The sequence below is a fragment of the Eleginops maclovinus genome, chromosome 15, assembly GCF_036324505.1.
Source record: "Eleginops maclovinus isolate JMC-PN-2008 ecotype Puerto Natales chromosome 15, JC_Emac_rtc_rv5, whole genome shotgun sequence".
In the NCBI taxonomy this organism is placed as follows: Eukaryota; Metazoa; Chordata; class Actinopteri; order Perciformes; family Eleginopidae; genus Eleginops; species Eleginops maclovinus.
This window is the reverse complement of record NC_086363.1, coordinates 13703702-13724945: the sequence shown is the minus strand read 5'-3', so window position 1 is coordinate 13724945 and position 21244 is coordinate 13703702. Positions and strand designations below refer to the sequence as shown.

The window sequence follows — 21244 nt, the reverse complement described above, 5'->3', positions numbered from 1 at the left end:
TGATTATTAATGTGTTGGAGTCAATTGTTTGTTTTCCCAAGAAAAATGAAAGTTTTAAAAGTGATTTGTCAGATTTTTGTCAACTTATGCTATTTCTGAAGGAACAGAGTGTTGTGCAGAATCTGGATGCGGGAACACACTAGCATTGATTACATGAAGTCCTCTTCTGTATTCACATTAGTGCCACTCGTTTCCTACATAATCGGAATCCAGTTTATTGCCATTGAAACACCATCATAATTAGTCCATGGTCAAAGGATTATACCTCCTAATAATAAGCGGACAAATCGGCAAGTGCTTTTTGCACGTACCCAGGAAACCTGAACACAAGCCAGCTCTCATGTTAAATGCCCAGCTATCTGTTATCACCAATTAAAGGGCTTGTTTACTAGAATGCAGGGACTTGGTGGGTCTGTGTTTGTGGGCCGGGTTTTTTAATGATGGGGGTAAAGTCTCTGTTTAGATATGTTCTCTGGTAAGGCCTAAGGGGTGGTCCCTGTGTTTGACTCTATAAATACACACTGGGATCCCGTTCAGTGGCTGAAACTTGCCAGTTTGTGTGTGTTGTCCGTGAGCGTGTTTATGACACCGCTGCAGCCAGGCAAGCCTGAGGCTATTACTGGCCAGCCGGGTTGCTATGGAGACCAGTGGTGTCAGAGAAGAACAACATCTGTGGAGTTGTTTGTCAAGATGGGTTTTCCTCTTTCTGTCTTTCCTCTTCTATTTTTACACATCATCTAAAAACTCGCTGCCTGGGAACGCTGAGCGGAATTATGAAATATGACCAGTGTCGCATCATTAGTGTGTTCAAACATTGGTAAACACGGCCCTCGAGAGTGGAACAGATTTTTAAAAGCGGTCATTACTTGGCTAATAGTTCAGCTGCCTATGCTTAATTAGGCTCACAGCGGGCCCTCAGGCTGTGTCGGTCAGCGGGGACCCACTCGGAGACTCTTCACCAGTGGAAAGCACACATTCTGGGGAAGCATTTAACCTCCTGCCCCCTTCCTGCTCCCTCTCTCCAAAGCTCCCCTCTCTATATGGACATGTTCTATTTCCACAGCTCCTTTCTCCTGGCTGCCTTATCAGTAGCTCAACAGGGCATAAATTCTTATTTAATAGGTACTTATTTGGGCAGTAGGAGAAATCTCCTCCCCCCCCCACACTGTCCACTTCCTCCCCACTTCCCCTTGTCTCCATCCAAAACTCCATCATCTATGTATCACTCATTTTCAGTTCTTCTGTCTTTTCTGGGTTCCCCCGTATCCCCCTCTGGGATTGCAGCTGTAAGGAGAATGAACGAAAAGGCAATATCTTTAGCTAGAATTTCAGATGTGACCATTTTCTTCCAAAATAGAGTTAATGTTATTGAGTACCCATTCATTTGGAAAATGTTAATCCCTTTTAGGTACGGTGTCATACATTGTGGTGCAATTGTGCAGTAGTCAGAGCAAACCCTGAGCTCTAAGTGCAATGGAGTTCAGCTCAGGAGAATTACATCTTTTACAAATGAATCGCAGAGGCTCCTCACCTCGCATAGGTCAACCGGAATATGTTGTATGTGTATCTTAAGTATTTCTGACCATGTTTGGGCAAACCTGGCCCCAAAGAACCCTCAGCAGGGTATGTGTAGCCGGGCAAACCAAACCTTCGACCTAATAATCTGGCCTGAAGTAGACGGTCGCACACAGCACAGTGGCACACAGGGTCTGTGATGTAACAGTAATTTGGGGATAATTTACTATTTTCACTCTCGGGGCCTCGCGCTGCCAAGGCCAGATACGTTACGTCCATGCCTAAATGAACAGGCTTTTACAGGTTGCCCTGCACCTACATTCCTCACCTCCAAGTGAAATGTCAATCTATTTATGCCGAGATTAGACTAAGCCTTGGGTTATACCTCCAGGAATATAACATATAGCCTTTTTCATTATGAACTGACTAAAAACATGCTGTGAAAATGTAAACTGCTCTATCTAGAAGTCATTTCTGCAAAGAACTGAAATCTTGTGTTCAGAACATAATGTCACTTCCTGGTCAAGAAGTTTTGACATAATATAAGTTAAAGAAAGGAAAGATGTCACATCCACATCACTCAATATTTAGTACCCATGGTATGTCCAACACTTGCTAGAATTTTGAGTCTTTCTAATACCACTGTTCCGGTGGGATGTTTCTATTATTAACCAGACACGGATACCGTCTCCTCGCAAGCACCTCATGAAAAATAGTCTTTTCCATGTTCCATTTGCTGGCTTCAGTTACACATATTCATCACTGTGCATAGACTCAGGATTTCTAGTTATATTTAAGTCTCCTATTCCTTTTACAAAGCAGCTTAAAAGCTCACTAATAGAAGTCCCCATAGTTTTGCATAAATTATACCGTTAATTCTCTTCCAATAAAGTCAGTTTGTTCTGTTCCTTTCTTTCCAAATAACTTGATTTCTTTTTGCACCCATTATACTTGCAACTAGAAGTTCCCGGGTTGGGTTAAGTGCCTCTACCTCATTACATTCAGGGAACTCCCTCACTAAGTGCCTTTTTAAACAGACACACAATCACATGCGTGCACACACACAGTTAAACGCAGCGCTCTAAATACCTCTGATTAAGATGCTGATAACCCAGGGACAGCCCTTACCCCTCTCTCACCTCCTCCTATCGTGTTCCCTCCAAGGGGCCTGAGTATTCCCTCAGTGAGGGTAGTCATTGGCCCCCAGGTCAGAAGAGATCTGCACAAACACACACACACACACACAGTAATGTCCACATTTGGCAGAGGCTTTAGGGCATCATTTATTAGGTGGCTACTCGGTCCATTAGGCCATGTGTTAAATTCTTTGTGTAACTCAATTTGGCAGAGGGTGAACGTGGATGACTATATATAGAACTCTTTGAGCATGTGTGTCCCAGTATGGGTGTGTTTTTATGATCTCATTTACATCTTCATCTGCGGTTCAGTAGGACTGAACTCAGAAAACTGACCTGACAAAGGTGTATTGTTTGGAAGTGAGAGAGATAATACTGTTGCATTCCCACACAGGAGAGTCTTATAGACCTCCATGCTGTGTGTTTGATATTATTTGTGGATGTGCACATATGAACTGACCGAGCACAGCTGGGCACTGTGTGTGACTGAAAAGGCAGCCAGTTTCAAGTATCCCAGGCTCAAGTTAATTATGTAACCCGTGAGTGAGCAGGGTGATCTCAACTATAAAAGGCAAAGAAGAGGGTAGGAGAGGGTCATTGGAAAAAGACATTCTTCCCTTCAACAGCAAAATACGTCCTCATCCACAATCCCAGAAATGGTGGTTATAGGTTTTGGTTCATACAACGTTTATCAGCCAGCTGGCCACCAAAAATGTTTTTTCGCATCTGTCAAATATTTGATATCCCTTTCCAACCATGGAATGATTTTGCCATCAGTGTGTAATCAAAAAAGAAAGGAGTGCAGAGTTTAAGTTTCCAAATGTATTCATCAAAGGTTAGACATATCTGGCAGGAAGGAAGTAGATATTCTTTGGGCATTTTCTTGAGAATCAGATGTGACCTTTTTGAAGATGTATAACACACCTAATTGGGTCATTTAAGACATTTTAATTGGAGAAAATTGGTTTATCAACATTTTCAATCAGTAGTTATGACCAGAGGTACATTTTCCACGTTCAGTTTAAGAACAAGATTATGGAAGGTGTTACCTGCAAATCTTTCATAATCCATTGTGTAAGTGGAGTGTGTGCGATGTACCCCTGGGCTCACTTGTTGTTTGCTCTCAGTTTGACACGTTGCATCTGAGAGCTGCCACGTACACTGATACAATCTACCATTAGCCAATTTCGAGCTTCACTGAAGCATCTTTATAACTCAAGTTGTTTTCCGCTCCCAATGGCATCTCAGTAGTTTATTTTAGAAAGAAACTTAATGGGTCCTGACAGTTTTTCCTTCGTGATGACTCATTTGGAAAAAAAACTGTCATGTAGAGACCTCTCCATTGTGCAAAAGTCTCTCAAAACATAAAGTCCTCCCAGTAAAAGATTTGTGTGTGGATTTAGAGGGAGGCCACTTTTTCCTTTTTCCAAGTTGAAGGAAGAAACAGTTATTGATTTTGAATGCCCTGAAAGCCTTTACAATGCACAATGTGGAAAATCTCCTTCTAACAACCCTACTTCTCTGACCTGAAATCTAATACTATTCTATTGTAAATGAAAGATGTATACCATGGGCTAAAAGGGCTAACAAAGACAACCTTTAACAAACATGGGTTGACAAACACATGGACACTCACGCCTCTCCTCAGTTGGGCAGCTCTTTTTACTCAAATTGTTCAGAAATCACTTGCCAGGTTTTGTGTAGTAGCACATATCCCACAAGTTGACTTGCTACATTTGGCTGCGATTGAGGCAGTGTGTGTGAATTCAGAGATATTACACGGGTCACACACAGGATCTCCATCCTTGTGAAGGTAAGTACATGTTGACTTAGTGATCACAGCTCGCTCTGACACCAACCTGCTGTTTAATGAAATGTGAAAACAGATGTAGGCAGTAGTCCCATTGATTTCACTGCCATATGTGCTGTTTGCTCGGACAACAGAGCTCTTCTTGGTGTAATAAAACTACTGTTTCATTGCTAAGGGCTTTCATCGATTTAAAAACTGCTTTTATGCATTGTCAACAGTAGCAGGTGTATGGTATTTCTGTTTGTCTCTGTGTGTGGCTGACGGGTGCAGCGCAGTATGCTCATACATGAACCCTTCTGCTAACTGGATTCTGTCTGATAGGGCAGAGTGTAATCTATTTCACGCTAATCTGATTGAACAAACCGGCCACCCACAGAATCTTTACTTTGTCACTATGATCTTGAATCAAACGTTGCCTCAGAAGGCCAACCTTTTTTTCTGTGTGTCCTGGTTGTTGCCTTGCCGGAGTTCATGACAAACTACTATGTTCAACTATACCGGTGGTGATTAACTTTTAAATGTTTTATTTACAGTTTGAAAACTTTAAACATGCCATCCCATACAGAACACCTGTTCAAAATAATGCAATCCATAAGCCCTGCTTGTAAAGTTTTAATTCCATTTTTCTTCATCATGTCACAATGATGTTAATTGCAAAACAGTACATTTTGTGGTGGATGCAGTATAGTTTGTTTGTATTTTGTCCCAATCTTAGATGCAGATGGGTCAAAAACAGCCGGTAAATAACCTTGCATGAGGAGGATAATGTTTTTTTTTGTAGTAAAAAAAAAATCAAAAGTAGGCTCGCAACATGAGGGACATTTCTTTAAATATTCGTTTTGAAAGCTTTCCCAGCAGATTTATAATCCATACAAATGCAATTGGTTGGACCTATCAAGTGCCATGGAATCATTGTTAGGCAGAGAGGCCCCAGTGTGATTTCACCCTAACCATTGTAGTTTAAATGTTTTTCTCAGTGCTTTGTAAACAAGCCTTTTGTGTTGACTGTCAAGGCTGGCAGAGAGGAGTAATGATTTGTCTTATCTGTCCAGAGCTGAATGTGATCTGCAGAGGAATATGATGCATTGAAGAGCATCTGACAGAATACATTATCATAACGCACTACATAGTGCATGAAAAGTCATTACGTGAAATCTGTCTTTGATTCATATTTGTGTTGTCAAAATGCTGTTATGCTTGCTCCAGTGTCGGTGCTGTACCTGTAGCAGAGTGAGTGTAGGTGAGGCGTTAGATGTGTGTGTCCTAAGATGTCTTCTGCCTCAGCAGCTGCTCTGAGTGTAATGGTGAGAGATGGAGAGATTGATGGTCTTGGCACATTAGGAAACAGTGTAGGGGTGAACAAACTGAAATCGCTCCGTCTCTCTCAAGCAGGACTGAAGTGTGTGATTTGCAGCAACATGTCTGTATTGTGATACTTTATCTACACTCGCATGTTGTCTTCATTGGTCAGTAGTACTCTGTGCGTACATTGGAAAGCTAACAGGGGTGTGTTTCGTGACTTTCATCTTGTCCATCAAGACAAGACAAATATGAAAGACAAACAATGAAGAGGACGTGATGACACCCATCATATGTCATGTGGACAGTTTTGATTAGAGACCCGGATGCTGCTCTGAGACAGTAATGCCATTGTATCCTACACACACGTGCAATAAAACAGACCAAGCATGCTACTATCATGCCAGATATTGCTGATGCAGCCTGTTTGATTTGCACACAGTTTGCTCCAACATTTTAGATGGAAAAATTAGGATATAACCATTTGAACATAGTGGATTAGAATGCTGTTCCTACTTTGGAAATAAGTTTGTCCTTAGGCAACACAGAAAATCACTTTATTTTTTATTTGTATTTCTTATAGATCTGCTCAATCTTTCACACTTAAGACGGTTGTACATTGGATTAGATTTGTAAGCATTGGATGAATGAGAACATTTTATTTAATGCTTATTGTGGGTTTACTTTTCTTTGAAACCCTTGTATTTATCTAGCTGGTGCCACACTACTTACCAGAGCAGGTGGTACTGTAGGTTGTAATTTGGGGAGTCTGGAGGTAAAATGCCAGCAGGAGAGAGGAGGTGTTTGGAGGTGCTGTAAAGCAGCACTTCTTCCTTCAATGTAAGATGTTGTTGTTGTTGTTGTTGTTAAACCTTCTAGGGTTTGTTTGTTGCCTTTTTGTTTCATGAATGTTCTCAGGTTCACCCTGCCATAAGCATACATATGTCTGAATTAGGGCGAGTTTAAATCTGTGTCGCCCATAAACTAAACTCGTATAGAGGCAGTTAACCTTCAGCTGACAGGGTGGACCGGACATTTTATGAATGCAAGGATAACAAATCTTTTACCATATACGTAAAACTATAATCAAACTAATTGAGAAATTACATTAAAGCTCACATGCTTGCTTTCTTTAATTAAGCTTTGATGAAATGACCAAGAATACAAGAATTATCTTTTAAAAAAAACACATGCAAGAGGACATGTAGTAAGTTTTCTAGTGATGTATTACTCAAAGAAACAAAATACCATGGATGTGTTTTCAGACCAATCCCCCCCCCCACTGTCAGTGTGGGTAATACTATTGACAGATTAATTCTATTGCAGCAGACTGAAAGGAAACAAAGGGGGAAATGACCTCTGAATAATGAATATTTGATTGAAATGTATGAAACATTATACATATAATCAGATCAGCGCTGAGGGTGTCGATCTCAGTACCCGTGCATACATTACTGTGAGGTAATTGCAGTCAATCATACTTTAGTAATTGTACAACAATGTGGAAATGTGAAGAACCGTGTTAACATTGCAGAACTTATTATCACCAGTATAGTGCAGCAACAGACAAAATGACGTTAATGATAATTCCATTTTCCCAGGGCATGCTGGGAAGCCTTTAGATCAGGGGTGCCCAAATACTTCCCAGTGGAGGGCCAAAATTGAATGTGGGGGGAGGGTCATGGACCAAAATGTTAATTTTGCAGTACATTAAGTTAAATATACATGTGCAGTAAATATATGTGTGCAGTACATTAAGTTAAATATACATGTGCAGTAAATATATGTGTGCAGTACATTAAGTTAAGCATAGGTGTGCAAAATAAACACTATCACAAAGTAATTTTGAAAAATGAATGACAATGTTTATTGTGCCTCACATTTATGTTCATAAAATTACTGAACATCAATCTGGCTTCTTTAAATTAGAAACATAATTGAAGCACTATGAAATATTTGAAGACCGACATGGAACATTACTAGGCCTTGGGCCTAACATACTCAAAGGTGACACATTGGAGGCCTAGGCCTACACATTCTGCCTGAAGTAGGCCTATCAGTGGGAGACATGAAGGCTGTTCTTGGTTTTTAAAAGTCTCTCAATATCAGACTCAAGCTGACTAACTGACAAAGTGAGAATGTCATGTAGGTGAGAGTCAGATAAAGCATTTCGTAGTTTGGACTTATTAAGATTCATCAGGCTGAAAGCCTGCTCACAGACATAGGTACTTCCAAAGAGGGATAACATAACCTGGGCATGTTTGCGGATCTTGCCATATCTGTGTGCGGGAGCACATCTGTAAAAGTCCTGTAAGGAAAGCTCTCTTAACCTGCAATGGAGGTCTGAATCAGACTGAAGTTCCAAAAGTTCCAAAAGTTCCATTTGAAGCTCCTCACTGACTGCATCCACATTTACAGAAAAGGGTTGCGCAAACAGCTCAAATGCTGTTGTATTTGCACGAAAATCTTCAAAGCGATGCTCGAACTCCACCACAAGATTGCTGAGAATGTCGAGGTATTTTGGTGTGTCTTCCTCCATCAACGCAACTTCTCTGAGGCTGGGAAAATGTGCCAAATTTCCTGAATGTACAGACACAAAGAAAAAAGTAGCACTGTAAGATGCAAGGTTGTTCATGATATGAAATGAAATACCAAACATCAATCAAATGAGAAAAAAACTACTTGTTTTGTTTTGTTTATGGCTGCAGTAGGCTATGAAAAACAAATACTGCTACTGTTAGTAGTAAAACAACATCTATTGTCCACCAACACAAAGTATGCATGCATCACACAAATATAATAACATGGTTGTGATAACAAGCCTAATACATCGTTTTTCTTCAAGCCGATGTGTTTAGCGCATGGTTGCTCCTGATGCAAAATACAATGGTATTTAAAAATCGAACCACCAAACTCACAGACTTTGTCCGACACAAGTGCAGTTAAGCCTGCTCTCTTACCGACCATGGCCGGGGCTCCATCAGTCGTGATGCCAGATAGGTTTCCCACTTCAAACTGTTGTTGTCCATAACTTGCTGCACTGCCATAAACATATCGATACCTTATGTTGTCCCTTTCAGTGTTTCAAGGCTCGCTAGTTCTTGGCACATTTCAAAGTCCTCACTGACGCCTCGCAAAAACACCAGCAACTTCGCTGAGTCAGATATGTTGGTGCTTTCATCGCACGCGATGGAGAAGGCAGAAAACCGACCTGCTCTTTGGGCTATCTGGCTCCGAACGTCTTCGGCCATGTCCTCAACGCGGCGGGTGACCGTGTTCCGTGAAAGGCTAATCTGAGAAAAAAACCCAAATCTCATTTGGACACACAACTTCAGCAGCAATTGTCAGACACTCTGTGACAAAATCACCCGCTGCAAAAGCTCGTCACTTCTGACAATGGCATTGCTAATGAAATAACTTGCCCCGAGCATTTTCTTGTGCAGTAGACGGCTGAAGTAAAGTTCGCTGCTGGGTGGTTAGCTTCATTAGCAAGTTTGCTACCTTCACCTTGCAATGCTCTCCTGTGTATTTTGCGAACTCAGATTGCTTAGTTTCATAGTGACGACGAATGTTGTACTCCTTTGAAACAGCAACCCTTTGCTACATACCAGACACACTGCGGTGGAATCGACCTCGGTAAAAAGATAATCGTGTTCCCAACTTTTTTGATGTGCCACTTCCTAACACACTCCATCATTGTATCCTCTGACTCACTGGTCTTGGGCGTCATCGGATTGGAGCTGGCAGGAGCTCAACAGCGCCACCCTACCATAAATGTATCTCACAATGTATTATTTGGAAAGGCACCAATAACGGCGGGAAAAATAAGACAGTGGGCACGGCGTGGGCCAAATATAATTTTGGCTCGCGGGCCCCAAATTGGGCAGCCATGCTTTAGATGCTCCTGAAGTTCCCTGCAGGTAGGCTGAACCTGTTTAGACAGAGCTATCAGGTCAAGCTTCATTTTTAAACCCTGAAAGTTACGGTGTAGCTGGACCTGTTCTAACCCAAACAGCTTAGCTAGTACGCTGCTGACAGAGCAGCAGCTTTTAACCTTTTGCATACAACTGTGCTGCTTTAAATACTAACTACAGGTACGAACGATAGCTTTTAACTTCTAGATCATTGGTTATTTGTTCAGAACTGCATGTGTCTTTAAATATCGATATAGATTGACAGCTAAGCTGAAGATCTTACTCCCATTCTTTTGAGTTGCACAGGTCCATCTGTTTAAAGCCTAAAAGGAGGTTTAATAACCCAGAGAAACGTAAAATGTCTTTGTATTCATCCAAAGGGCATTTAAATGAATCTCCCTTCATCTAATCCCCTCATTACTGGAGTAGATTACAATCAGAGGACAATCTGATAGCAATTAGAGATGATACTTTCACCTGACTTCACCTGCTCGTTAACATCACGGAAACGACAGGTGGGCCAGAGTTTGGTAAACCAGAAACTGTTGTGCCTCAAAGACAAGAACATAACAAATATAAGGAAGTAATGGAAGCACAGATTGGAAAACAATGATCAGGTACACAATGGTAAGCTGACTACTTAATATTATATTTCATACTTTATGACTGTGGACTGAGAAAGAAGCTATGTTTGAAAAAGGATCTACAAACATTGGAATATCTGGAATCATGAGTGGCAAAACAGAGTGATGCATTTGTTTATCCAAAAATGAAAGAACAGAAAATGTGTTTTTAATGTAATTTCTCTTTTCTCTGCTAGAGAAAATCCCACCAAAAGTAGCAAAGAAATAGACTATCAAAAGTAGATTTTGTGCTTGGCCTGCCTTTTATTGGTTTTGATTTTCTCCTGTTAAGTTGTTATGTCTAACTGAATGTTGTCGAATAGCCAAGCTTTACAGTTTTGGTCTGGAAAGATAGCTACACAATTTGCTGTGTATCTGCAATGCAAATAACTCCTGCTTTAGTTTGTGTCAGGCCATACATGGTCAAACAAGTAGCACCTGGGCAATCATTGTCAAGTTGCATGATGAAAACCATCATATATGCAACATTTATCTTGTGCTCTAACAGAAAACAGGGCAAAAAGTGAAGACTGCTGGGAAATTATGCTTAGCTGGAATTCAAATACTTTACGACTTTTTAAGTACTTAGCCATTAATGCAGTACTTTTCAGGTTCAGATTTTGTATTGGCCAATCCTGTCCCAGCTCTTATAGAATCAGGGTTCAGTGGTGCCAGTGGAGTACATTAAATTGTTATATTGCACATACATATGTTCTGGATATTATCCTAGTCCAGGCCACATTCATGGTAAGAGAAAATCAGCATATGGTCCTGATTTATTACTATATGGCATTATCTAAAGTTTTATTGTAATGCTGGCACTGTGTCTAGAAGCCCATAAATCTCAGCTCGTGTTTCTCAGAATCCCAGCTGGCGTATTTGAAAATAAATCTCCTTTGAGTCTCTTGTGTGTTTGCAGGGGAGCAGTACTTTTATAAGCAGCTGGAGACCCTTTTTCCATAACTGAATATTATCAAAAATCTGAACAAAATAAATGAAAAACGTTGACTCAGATGGTTAGATAAGATCACATATTGAATTAATGCACGATGACCCTAAAAAGCATCAGGTGATGATTTTTGCTGTGAGATTTAGTGAGGTATGAAAGCCGGCGCGACTAACAAAGCCTGTTTATCCCTCAGTCTCCTGTTGTCTCACTTGGTCAGACAGAGCTGTGAAATGTGTCAGCCCTTTACTTAATACCTGTTGTGGATTATGTATTAAACTAGAGCTTTGGATATTGTGCCACCCGCATCAGATGTGCCTCCGTGTGTGTGTTGTGTTCGCCTGAGTGTGTCCCCAGTCAACCCTTGACTGATGTAGCTGTAGCCTAATTTTAGTTTATGAGGTGAGGGACCGCTGGGTGTTACCCTAGCTGCCATTTTAGACGAGAATGCTGGGAACGGAGTGCCTCGCGGGGGCTCCTATCTATCGTAATTATCTCATTGTCAGGGGTTGGACAGGGGGCTCGGACCTCGCTCGCATCCTTGAGCTTCCCTCGGCTCCTCACGTGCACATGTCCAGGAGTTCAGAGGCCTGAAGCGGGTACCGGCGTGGCCTTACAGAACCTTACCATGCCGCGCTACTATTGGACAGATTTCCATCCCACTGAGGAAGATGTTACCCCTGTTGAGAGTAGTAGGATATACATCAAACCAAATCAGATGTATGATTTGTCCTATCTTGAACCCGAATTAGAAATATGTAACATTTCCCTCCTGTTTTGGTTTATTATTGTTATTATCGGGCACGGTGCAGCCTATTTACACCAGCCTTCTCTCTGTGGGTTGTGTTGTTGGCGCACTGCCTGGCCGCAGTTCTTAATCTCCACAGGAAGTTTGCATCTGTGTTCTCATTCCCCTGACAGGATGTGCGTGTCTGTGTTGAGGTCCCCTGGTAGGACACCACAGATGGCGAAGGGCTGGCTTTGACAAAGTTGGCTCCTCATTTGTACATCACTAGGTGTATTGACCCAGCTCCTGCAGCACTGTGACGTTAAGCAGACGCTGCTTTTAGATCAGGACCCAAAATGAGAAGACGAAATACAAAACGTTGTGTTTTTTTTCATATTTGAGTGCGTCCACCCGCTGCATCAAGAGGAATTGGGTCTTTTATTAAACGTTCACATGGGGCTTAGCTCTTATTAGCTGCTGTATAATCCTGCAGCACTCATAATGACATCATCTGCATTTGTCATGCCGAGGGGGGGCCGTATCCCACCCAGCTGGTAGCTTTCTGTTGATGCTGTCTCTGATCTGTGTTCCCCACATCAAAAGCAGACATCCCGCACTGTACTCACCCCCCTTGTCCCCCAGCCTATCCACCTAGACTGTCACACACAGCTGTTTCACTCATCCATCCCTCTCTGGCCACCGAAGCTCTGATGCATCTCACCCTCTCCTCACCCACTCTTCTCCACCTTTCTGTCTTTCACCTCTTATTACCTCTCAGCAGCTTAAATCTTACTTTCAGTTCACTGCTTTCATTCTCTCTTGCCTCTATCATCTGTGTCTCTATCTCTCTCCAGCACTTACTCCCTGTTTGTCACTCTTTCCCTCTCTTTCTGAATCAGCCCTCCTCTGGACCCCTCAACATCCAGTTATTCTCTTTATGCCTACGATGGGATTTTCCTGCAGGGACCTGTATGGGCATTAAAATAACACTTTTGGTATAATACATTCAAATATATTACCCCTTCGGTAGACCTTTAGAGGTATTTCTAGAGACTAAATTATAGCCATGCTGACAGTAAAGTGATATGAGACATGTACTGACTGTATTAGTTATTATAACAAAGGAATTTTTAGCCCCGAAACACCTCCTTATCAAAATCAAATCACACCTCAGAGTATTCCCATAATGACTAAAGACCGTCAGAGCTTTTAGACTATACATAGTGTGTCACGTTCTCTCCCTCTCAGTTCTTCCTGACACATTTGAGGCTGACGTAAGGAGAGCCTATATTTGGGTGGTGTCATCTACACTATTACAGCTTCCTGTCAAGAGCCCCTCCCCTCCCTGAGCTGGATGTCTCTCGTGATGCGACACGTGCAGGTGTGTCACATGAATCATGCCCGACTTGCTATAAGTCAACTTAAATCGATGCTCCTTCAGTAAATATGAGAGATGTGTTACTAAGTGTCACATTGTGTTTGCTTGTCATGAGCAAAGCCAAGATAAACATTTGAATTTATTTTCAAAAAGAAAAATGCACAGCTCTGCTTGTTCACATTGTTTAGGGTTTGTATTTCTTAAATTTTCGATTGCAACTCAGCAATGTCTGCCCTGTTTGCACTGAAATACTGTGAGGCTATATAAGGGATGTGATGAGATTAGATGTGCTCTTACAACTTTTTGCTGCCAGTTACTGCATCAACAAGTGAGCCAAGCTAAATCTGACTTTATGATTGCACTGATGGATTTGTTTCTGCACATGTCTCATTATGTATGTGTTCACTGGTCTTTAGCTAAACTAATCTATCACTTAATTGATCATGACCTTTTGTAATTATGTATTACATTATGTATAATTATGTAAAAACACTGCTCTTTTTCTGTTCATGATTGAACTGGTAAGCTCTTTTTTGTGAGGCTTACTATAGTGTTTTGTCCAAGTAAAACTGCATTTCAGTTAATAACACTATTCCAAGTAAAGTTTGGCGTTTTTACCTCAAAGATTAGCTTATTACATTGCTGTGGATGTAGAGATCAGTTGTGTTGTGTAGGTTTTTTGTGCATTTTAATGGTCTGCAAAGGTTAAATTCCCAAAATTCCCTCCAGAGGGAGTTTCTCTCCCCCACAGCAAAAAATATCTTTGGGTGTACTGTAGTGACTTCAGCATCTATTTGTGCCTAGAGGAAATAAAAAGAAGGATGTTGTGTGGGTTTAGGTTGCATCTGTTCTGTCCTTGAAAGCGCCTATGGGCTCTTAATCTGATAGTTTTTTGCTAAATCTTCTGTATCTGTCTTCCTCCTCTCTTGTCTCAGGATTGTGATCAACCATGACGAAGTCTTACGTTTTCAACTGGCAGAAGCACCTGCCTGGGTTCATGCAGGAAGGCGGCTCCTTTGATAGGTTTGATGAGGTAAGCATGATGCATTTTGTGGTCCCTAAAAGAATGAAAATAATGTATAATAAAAAGCTTCCTGGACTGAAGCATATTATGACCCTGTCTGATGTAGTGCAGAGGTTAGATGTCCTGTATGGCTCGTAGGAAGCCTGTAATGGGAGGTATGCCAGTTTGTCAATAACCTTGTTGTTAAGGGTTATTTGCTCTGTCTTATTATCATCCTTCATCCTTGATGACCATCCCCGGGTCAGTCATTAGCACGCACACACACACACACACACACACACACACACACACACACACACACACACATACACATACACATACACATACACACACACACACACACACACACACACACACACACAATTGTAGCCAAGGCGTCTCCTTTCTAACCTGAGATGTCATTGTGGTGGTTCTGTCTGTAGCAGGACACATTGATCAGCCTCATTAAGAAGCCTCGGTGTGGAGACTGCCTGTCTGCAAAATGTCCCCCGAGTCGTAACCATCTTTCTGAACATTTTATATTTGTTGGATCACAGTGACTGAATATGTTCTATATTTGTACGTTAATATATTTAGGGTCTAAATTGAGTTAAGAACTATAATTTGAAGTCATGAGACGATAACAACAGCTTTGGAGTACAGGAAGTATTGATTGCTTCTGGGAGTTTCTGCGGGATCTGAAGTACTTACTATGCTACTGTTGTGTAAAATGTGAGCTTTACAGTATACTGTACCTATACACCATGAAGGACACATTGACAAAGTTCTTTGCCAAGAGGAAAATCAAAAAGAAATAATGAACATCAACAAAATAAAACATCACATAATATTCGCAGTTGCAACAAGCAAACTTGCCTCTTTAGGCAATACCATCCATCCATCCATCCATCCATCCATCCATCCATCCATCCATCCATCCATCCATCCATCCATCCATCCATCCATCCATCCATCCATCCATCCATCCATCCATCCATCCATCCATCCATCCATCCATCCATCCATCCATCCATCCATCCATCCATCCATCCATCCCTCCCTGTCAAATATTGATAACTGATGTAATTAATAATGATGATAATGATTCATTATTTAATTATGAATTTCCTTTGAAATTACATGTAATACTTGATTTTCGTTCATTCTTTCATAATCGGAAATGTGCCTTGGCAACACATATCAAATGTCATGCCAATAGAGGCTATTGAATTTAATTGAATTACAAAAAGGTTTAGACAAATCTTTACCAATAACATTAGTCTCAGCAATTACCCATCCTGCTCCCTGTGTCTGTGTCTGTGTATGTGTGTGTGTATGTGTATATGACCCTCTGTATATCTTCCTGTGTTATTGCCCACGTTTCCTCTAACTAACTTAATCAGGACACTAAGCTAGGACATTTGCCGAGCAAAGGCAAAGTGTGTCTCACACACACACACACACACACACACACACACACACACACACACACACACACACACACACACACACACACACACACACAGAAATACATGCAGCCTCTGTGCACGGCAGAAAATCCCCTCAGTCCTCTCCGTATATCTGGCCATCAGTCAGGGGAGGAGGATCCCTCTCATGCAGAGGAGAAAACTGGAAACGTAGGGTAAAGAAGCATCACATCCACAGCCGTGTCAAAGTGAGCCATGAAACTGGGCCGGGACGCTTCTGAAGAAAGTCCTCAGAGAGTTTCTGCTGTGAATGTGAGCCAGGCTCAGGCAGGACAGGGTTAGGGCCAGCCTAAATGGTAATAGGGTTGACTCCTGCCAGTCAGGTTAAATCACATCGACGTCAACTCTTGCCCGTCCCCCGAGAAAAAGTGTGTGTGTGTGTGTGTGGGGCCAGGCAAATACAAAGCCTGCAGGGGACATCTGCTTCGATTGAAATGACGTACGCCCAGTCCACCCACTGACATAGACGTGCTCTTTATCAGTCCCGCTCATAAGGACTCACACACATATATACACACAAATGGGCACAAATATGCTGAGCAGCATGGATCTTTTCACACAAATTATTTTCTACCGACTGAAACTCCACCGAGTGACAGATTGTAGAGGCCGGCAATGTGCAGGTGTTTATGTGTGTGTGTTCTACATATTTTCCAATCCATTGTAAAGCTTCATAGGCAATCCCTATCATTGCCAAACTCTCTGTGCTACAAACAGTTATTTCTGTCCTGGTCATAAAAAATATCTTACAAGGACTCTATAAGATCACGTAGTGATATTGTTTCCCACTTTGGACTGAACCAGTATCCTTTTTCATATTTTCCCTACATGTTCTTGTCACTTACAGTATAATCTCACTGAACTCTAGTTGGTGCTTTTTCTCTTTCTTTTTGATTAACCTTGAGAAAACATCAGAGGAGGCTTTAGGAAAAGCTATAGATTTCCAATAGTTAATTAGTGTATGTCTTACAGTGGGATCTTTCAGAGGGGTTTCCCTCATTGACATGACCAGAGGCAGTGAGGTCAGAGGTCTTTAGTGATCAATCATGCTGACAGCTAGGGGGATTTCTCATGTGTGTCATTGTCTCCATGATTGCTAATCAATTACTAAAGATCTGGCTGTTGTTTTGTCTCCATGGAGACTGAACGGGCCTCGTATTGACAGGCCGTTAATGAAGGCAGACAATAAAAGGTCAGAATCGAGGCACTGAAAATAGATCATTTTTCAGTCCTTCCACATTTTATTGTTTAATAAATGTTATGTAATATTGGTAGATATCACTATAACTCCCTCACAGGCTGGCTCATGTTTCAATGTAAGCGGTTAGGGATTTCAACTTTAGGTTAAATGTCAAAAAATTATCTGCTCAATATACAATACGAGATAAACTTTACAGGTAAATGGAGCTGCACTTTTTTGCTGTTTACAAAAATATCAGAAGTTGACTGTATATAACCCTGATATACCTACTGCATCCAGGTCCTTTTTCTGTCTATGCTTCGTGATGACTTCCATTCCCGAAATGTATCAGACATAAAAGATTATTAACTTACAAAGAAAAAAAATTAGGATGTAAAACAAAATAAGGAAAGAGGAGATATAATGACAGCCATTACCTTGTGCTTTTGCATTCTGATTAATACTCCATTCAGTCATTTACTGCTCAGCTCCATTTGGTCAGAAGACCTGCATGACTTCCTGTTTCATCACCCATCTGATGGCCCATATTAATATAGTTTATTAAATGCTTATGGGAATGTGTATGTACAATAACATGTATGTGAATGACTCAGTTTGGATGTGTGTGAGTGTTTCACATTCCCTTGGTTGTGTGAATCACCTCTAGATTCTCTGGTTTTGCTGCACTCACCAAGGCACTTAGAAAAGAATGTAGTTTCAATAAATGGGAGCTGGACTACCCTAACTCATCTCTATCCACATCCACCCATTGCTCCTATGTGTGAGGAATGACTGAGTGTTCCCATAAACCGTATAGTTTTACAAGAACAAGTTGTCTGATAGTGTAACAGCAGCCGGCTGTATGTTCTGAACAGTCTGCGGCCGTATCTTTCATAAAGCTGTCTCCAAAACAAGTGAAGCCTCTTTCAGTCCCATTTCAGATGAGAGAGTCAAGCCTTTAGCTGCACTCACAGCAGGATCACCATTTCCCTGATGGAAAGAAGATGGTTCCATTTTATGGCGGTTTTAGAAAACAAGATGTATCCAAATAATCCTATCCTATTTTAGCAGAGTATCTCATTGAAGCAACATAGGAAATAAGACATTCTAGTGAAGTACGACACAATGTTCCTTACCGCCAATATTAGAGTCAGAGTGACCCAGCAGCTGTCTCCTATTCTATTCTTTTCTTACGTTTTATAACTGTGATTTGAGTGCTCTTTGACATGGCCATTCACTCACACTCCTGTTGAGCTGAATAGCACCGCTGCATGTTGCACAGAGCTGCTGGAGGGGACCTCAGAGTACATGTGTGCAGTAGCATCATAGCGGCTGGGCGCACACACTCACAGAAACACACACACATCACACCCAGGGTTGTCCTCAGTGTCTTGAACAGTTCATAGCAGTCCCATTTATCATTCTGTGTGTTTCCCTAGCAATAGGTTTCATCTCCTCAAGCAACACGTGTGTGTGTACATACTGAATGTATTTGCACATACTCTGTATGATTTTGCGTGTTTGTGTGTGTCTTCAGGCAGACAGGTACATCTTTTAAAAGAAGGATTAACTTCATCTGTTTGTCTGGTTGCGTAACCCCTGTGTGTGTTTAACAGGTCGGCTGTTTAATGTCTTCCCATGTCAAATAAAACCCTGTGACTGATGAAGCCCCCTCTCTTATAAAACATGTTTTTTTTTCGCCTGCAGGACCCGTACATCTTTGAGCCCAACTGTCAGATGACGGTGGACGAGTTTGGCTTTTTCATCTGCTGGAAGAGTGAGGGGAAGGTAACCTCCCCCGCCTCATGAATGTGCATTCTCTTGTCTAACGGGTCCTTTCAAAGTATTTGGATTTGGAAATAAATGATATTATGTTATCAGAATCGTTTCTTTACTGACACAAACCCTCCGGGTCCCTGGAAATCTCCAAACCATGCCAAGTCATAATTCTGCCATTCATAAATGGAGTAAGCTACATTTATTGGAGTAGTTTATTTAACAGGGACAGTGCATACTTGTGATTGTCACGGAGGTCTAGAGGCACGTTTGTCAACAGGAATTTCACTTTATTTTTTGTGTAATAAATGCGTTTGAATAAGAATTATTGAAAGCATTGGCCTTGGCGAATAAGCCCCAGAACTAACATGTAAATGTATTTGCATCTGTCAAAGATTTTAAAGGGCCATACTTGTGATTTTATTTTTTATGATAACTATTTTCCAAAGCATGGTTTGACATTGATTTCCTTCCCTCTATCTGGCCGGTCGGTTTCACTGCATGCCGATACAGTTTTAAAAAAAACCTCGTTGAGATTATAAGGAATCAATCATTGTCAATGTCCGCTTCTCTTTTCCTGCATTCTTTGCCCCTGTTTATCCTGTGTGGTGATGAAGGAGGCTGTCTCACTGGGAATTATTTCCAAATTTAACCATGTGTAACAATCTTGGCAGCCTTAAATAAATAGAGGAAATGTTATCGGTATTGGAAACTTGATTAAGGGGGAGATGTGGAGATGTTTCTCATAATAACCCACATATTGTGGTGTTGCCGCTGTGTATTAGAAATGATTGCCAAACAAATAAACAGCACTGGGACTATCCATCTTGTTTTTCTTAATATTTCCCCCCCCTTATCCCTCTTTGTGTCTCTCCTGCAGGAAGGCCAGGTTCTCGAGTGTTCCCTCATCAACAGCATTCGTGTCGGCGGCGTCCCAAAGGTGAGACCTCGAGAAGAGACAATTTCCTCTCTTCTGTTTTGTACAACATTTACGCTCTCTGCCCGCCACACCCAGCCTTCAGTCTCTTGGTTGCTCACACAGTGACACTCTTGGTCAAATCTAGGAGGACTCCTACGTCTCTCATGTTAGCCGTGCTTTAATTAGCCAAGGCTACAGTGGAGAAGTCCATCGATCCACTGACTGATCTAGGACTGTGTGTCCTCTCTCTACCAGATCCTCCATGGGCAAAACAAAAACATGATAATATTCAACTCAATATGTATACAACCCTTGATGGGGAACACAATTCAAACTGTGGGATCACTTACTTTCCCCTGCCTTGTGATCAGAAATGGCCAATGAACCGACAAGCTGCTGTGTTCTGTATTGTCAGAGCAGCTGGCATTAGTCAGTTATTTATTTAACTGCTATAGAGCCAGATCCACAAACAGAATCCTGTATGGTTTCCCTGTATGTTAAATATTGATTCATGCAGTGTATCGTCGACAGTGAAACATTATGTCGTAGTGTTTGGCATCATACGGCATAGATGAATTATGAAAGCTGTTACAAGAATCCCCATGTGGGGACGCCTGCTGATAATTAGGATGCAAACCTGTCAGGCCGCTGAAAATCAGCTGACAGGAGACACTGGTGTGTACACAAGCATTACCAGGTTGTGTATGTATTGTTGACAGCAGGAGGGGGTCTGTTTGCTCTGCCCTCCCATGCGGACGTGTGTGTGTGTACATGTGTAAGGGCACGTATACAGACTGCCGCCTGGAGGCAGCTCCTCCTGTTTGCTCAAACGGCAGATACCGTCCTGTCAGTCACACAAAACGCAGAGCAGGGTTTCTCCTCAGAGGCTGACGCGGTTCCACAAGCCCTCGAGAGCTGCTTCAGATAATCCAATGAGCGCCAGAAGATGAATGGCACAGGGTAATTGCTGGCTGGGGTTTTCAAACGGCAGAGACTGTTGCCTGTTGCAGCTAATTCAATTCTTTAACAAAAATACATTACGCTCTGCTGTGGTGACGAAGATGGCAGAGGCAAATCTGAGAAGATGAGAGGAAGGAGTCGGGCTGTTTTATTGATAGTGAAACAAACGCCTGGTTGAGATCTTTTATGTGGGAAATAACTTCAACTTCAGGGCTTTAAATACCATCAAATAATATATTATGGTATAAAGGGTAATATGTGCATTTACATTTCAGCATTAAATATAGATACTTGCAATGATTTCAGCCTTTATTTAGAGCCGTATAAATGCATACAAATCATACAAATCTGACTGAGATTCTATTTCTAAGTATAATATGGTGTTTTTCATTATTTTTTGTAGAATCAGATGATATTGTTAAGAAATCCTTTATTTGTCCCGCAGCGGGAAAATGTACGCTTATTTTTTAAACATTATTGGTGGAGGTAGGAAAGTAAGGAACAAACTGAAGGAACAGCCGACACTTGTGTAGTTTGGGCCAATTATAGGGCCATTTCCTATTGTTATTGT

At 41.5% G+C, this 21244-nt stretch overlaps 1 protein-coding gene across 3 annotated transcripts in view; it reads left to right on the top strand.

Annotated features, from left to right (window-relative positions):
- The window catches only part of LOC134876796 (1-phosphatidylinositol 4,5-bisphosphate phosphodiesterase beta-4-like), a 56989-nt gene that overhangs the window by 15191 nt on the left and 20554 nt on the right, over positions 1-21244 (top strand). For all 3 annotated transcript variants that reach the window (XM_063901954.1, XM_063901955.1, XM_063901953.1), the window contains 3 exons: positions 14284-14381; positions 18726-18806; positions 19675-19734. In XM_063901954.1, coding sequence (XP_063758024.1) covers positions 14298-14381; positions 18726-18806; positions 19675-19734 — 225 coding nt within the window. In that variant the 5' untranslated portion in view covers positions 14284-14297. The remainder of the gene's footprint in view (positions 1-14283; positions 14382-18725; positions 18807-19674; positions 19735-21244) is intronic.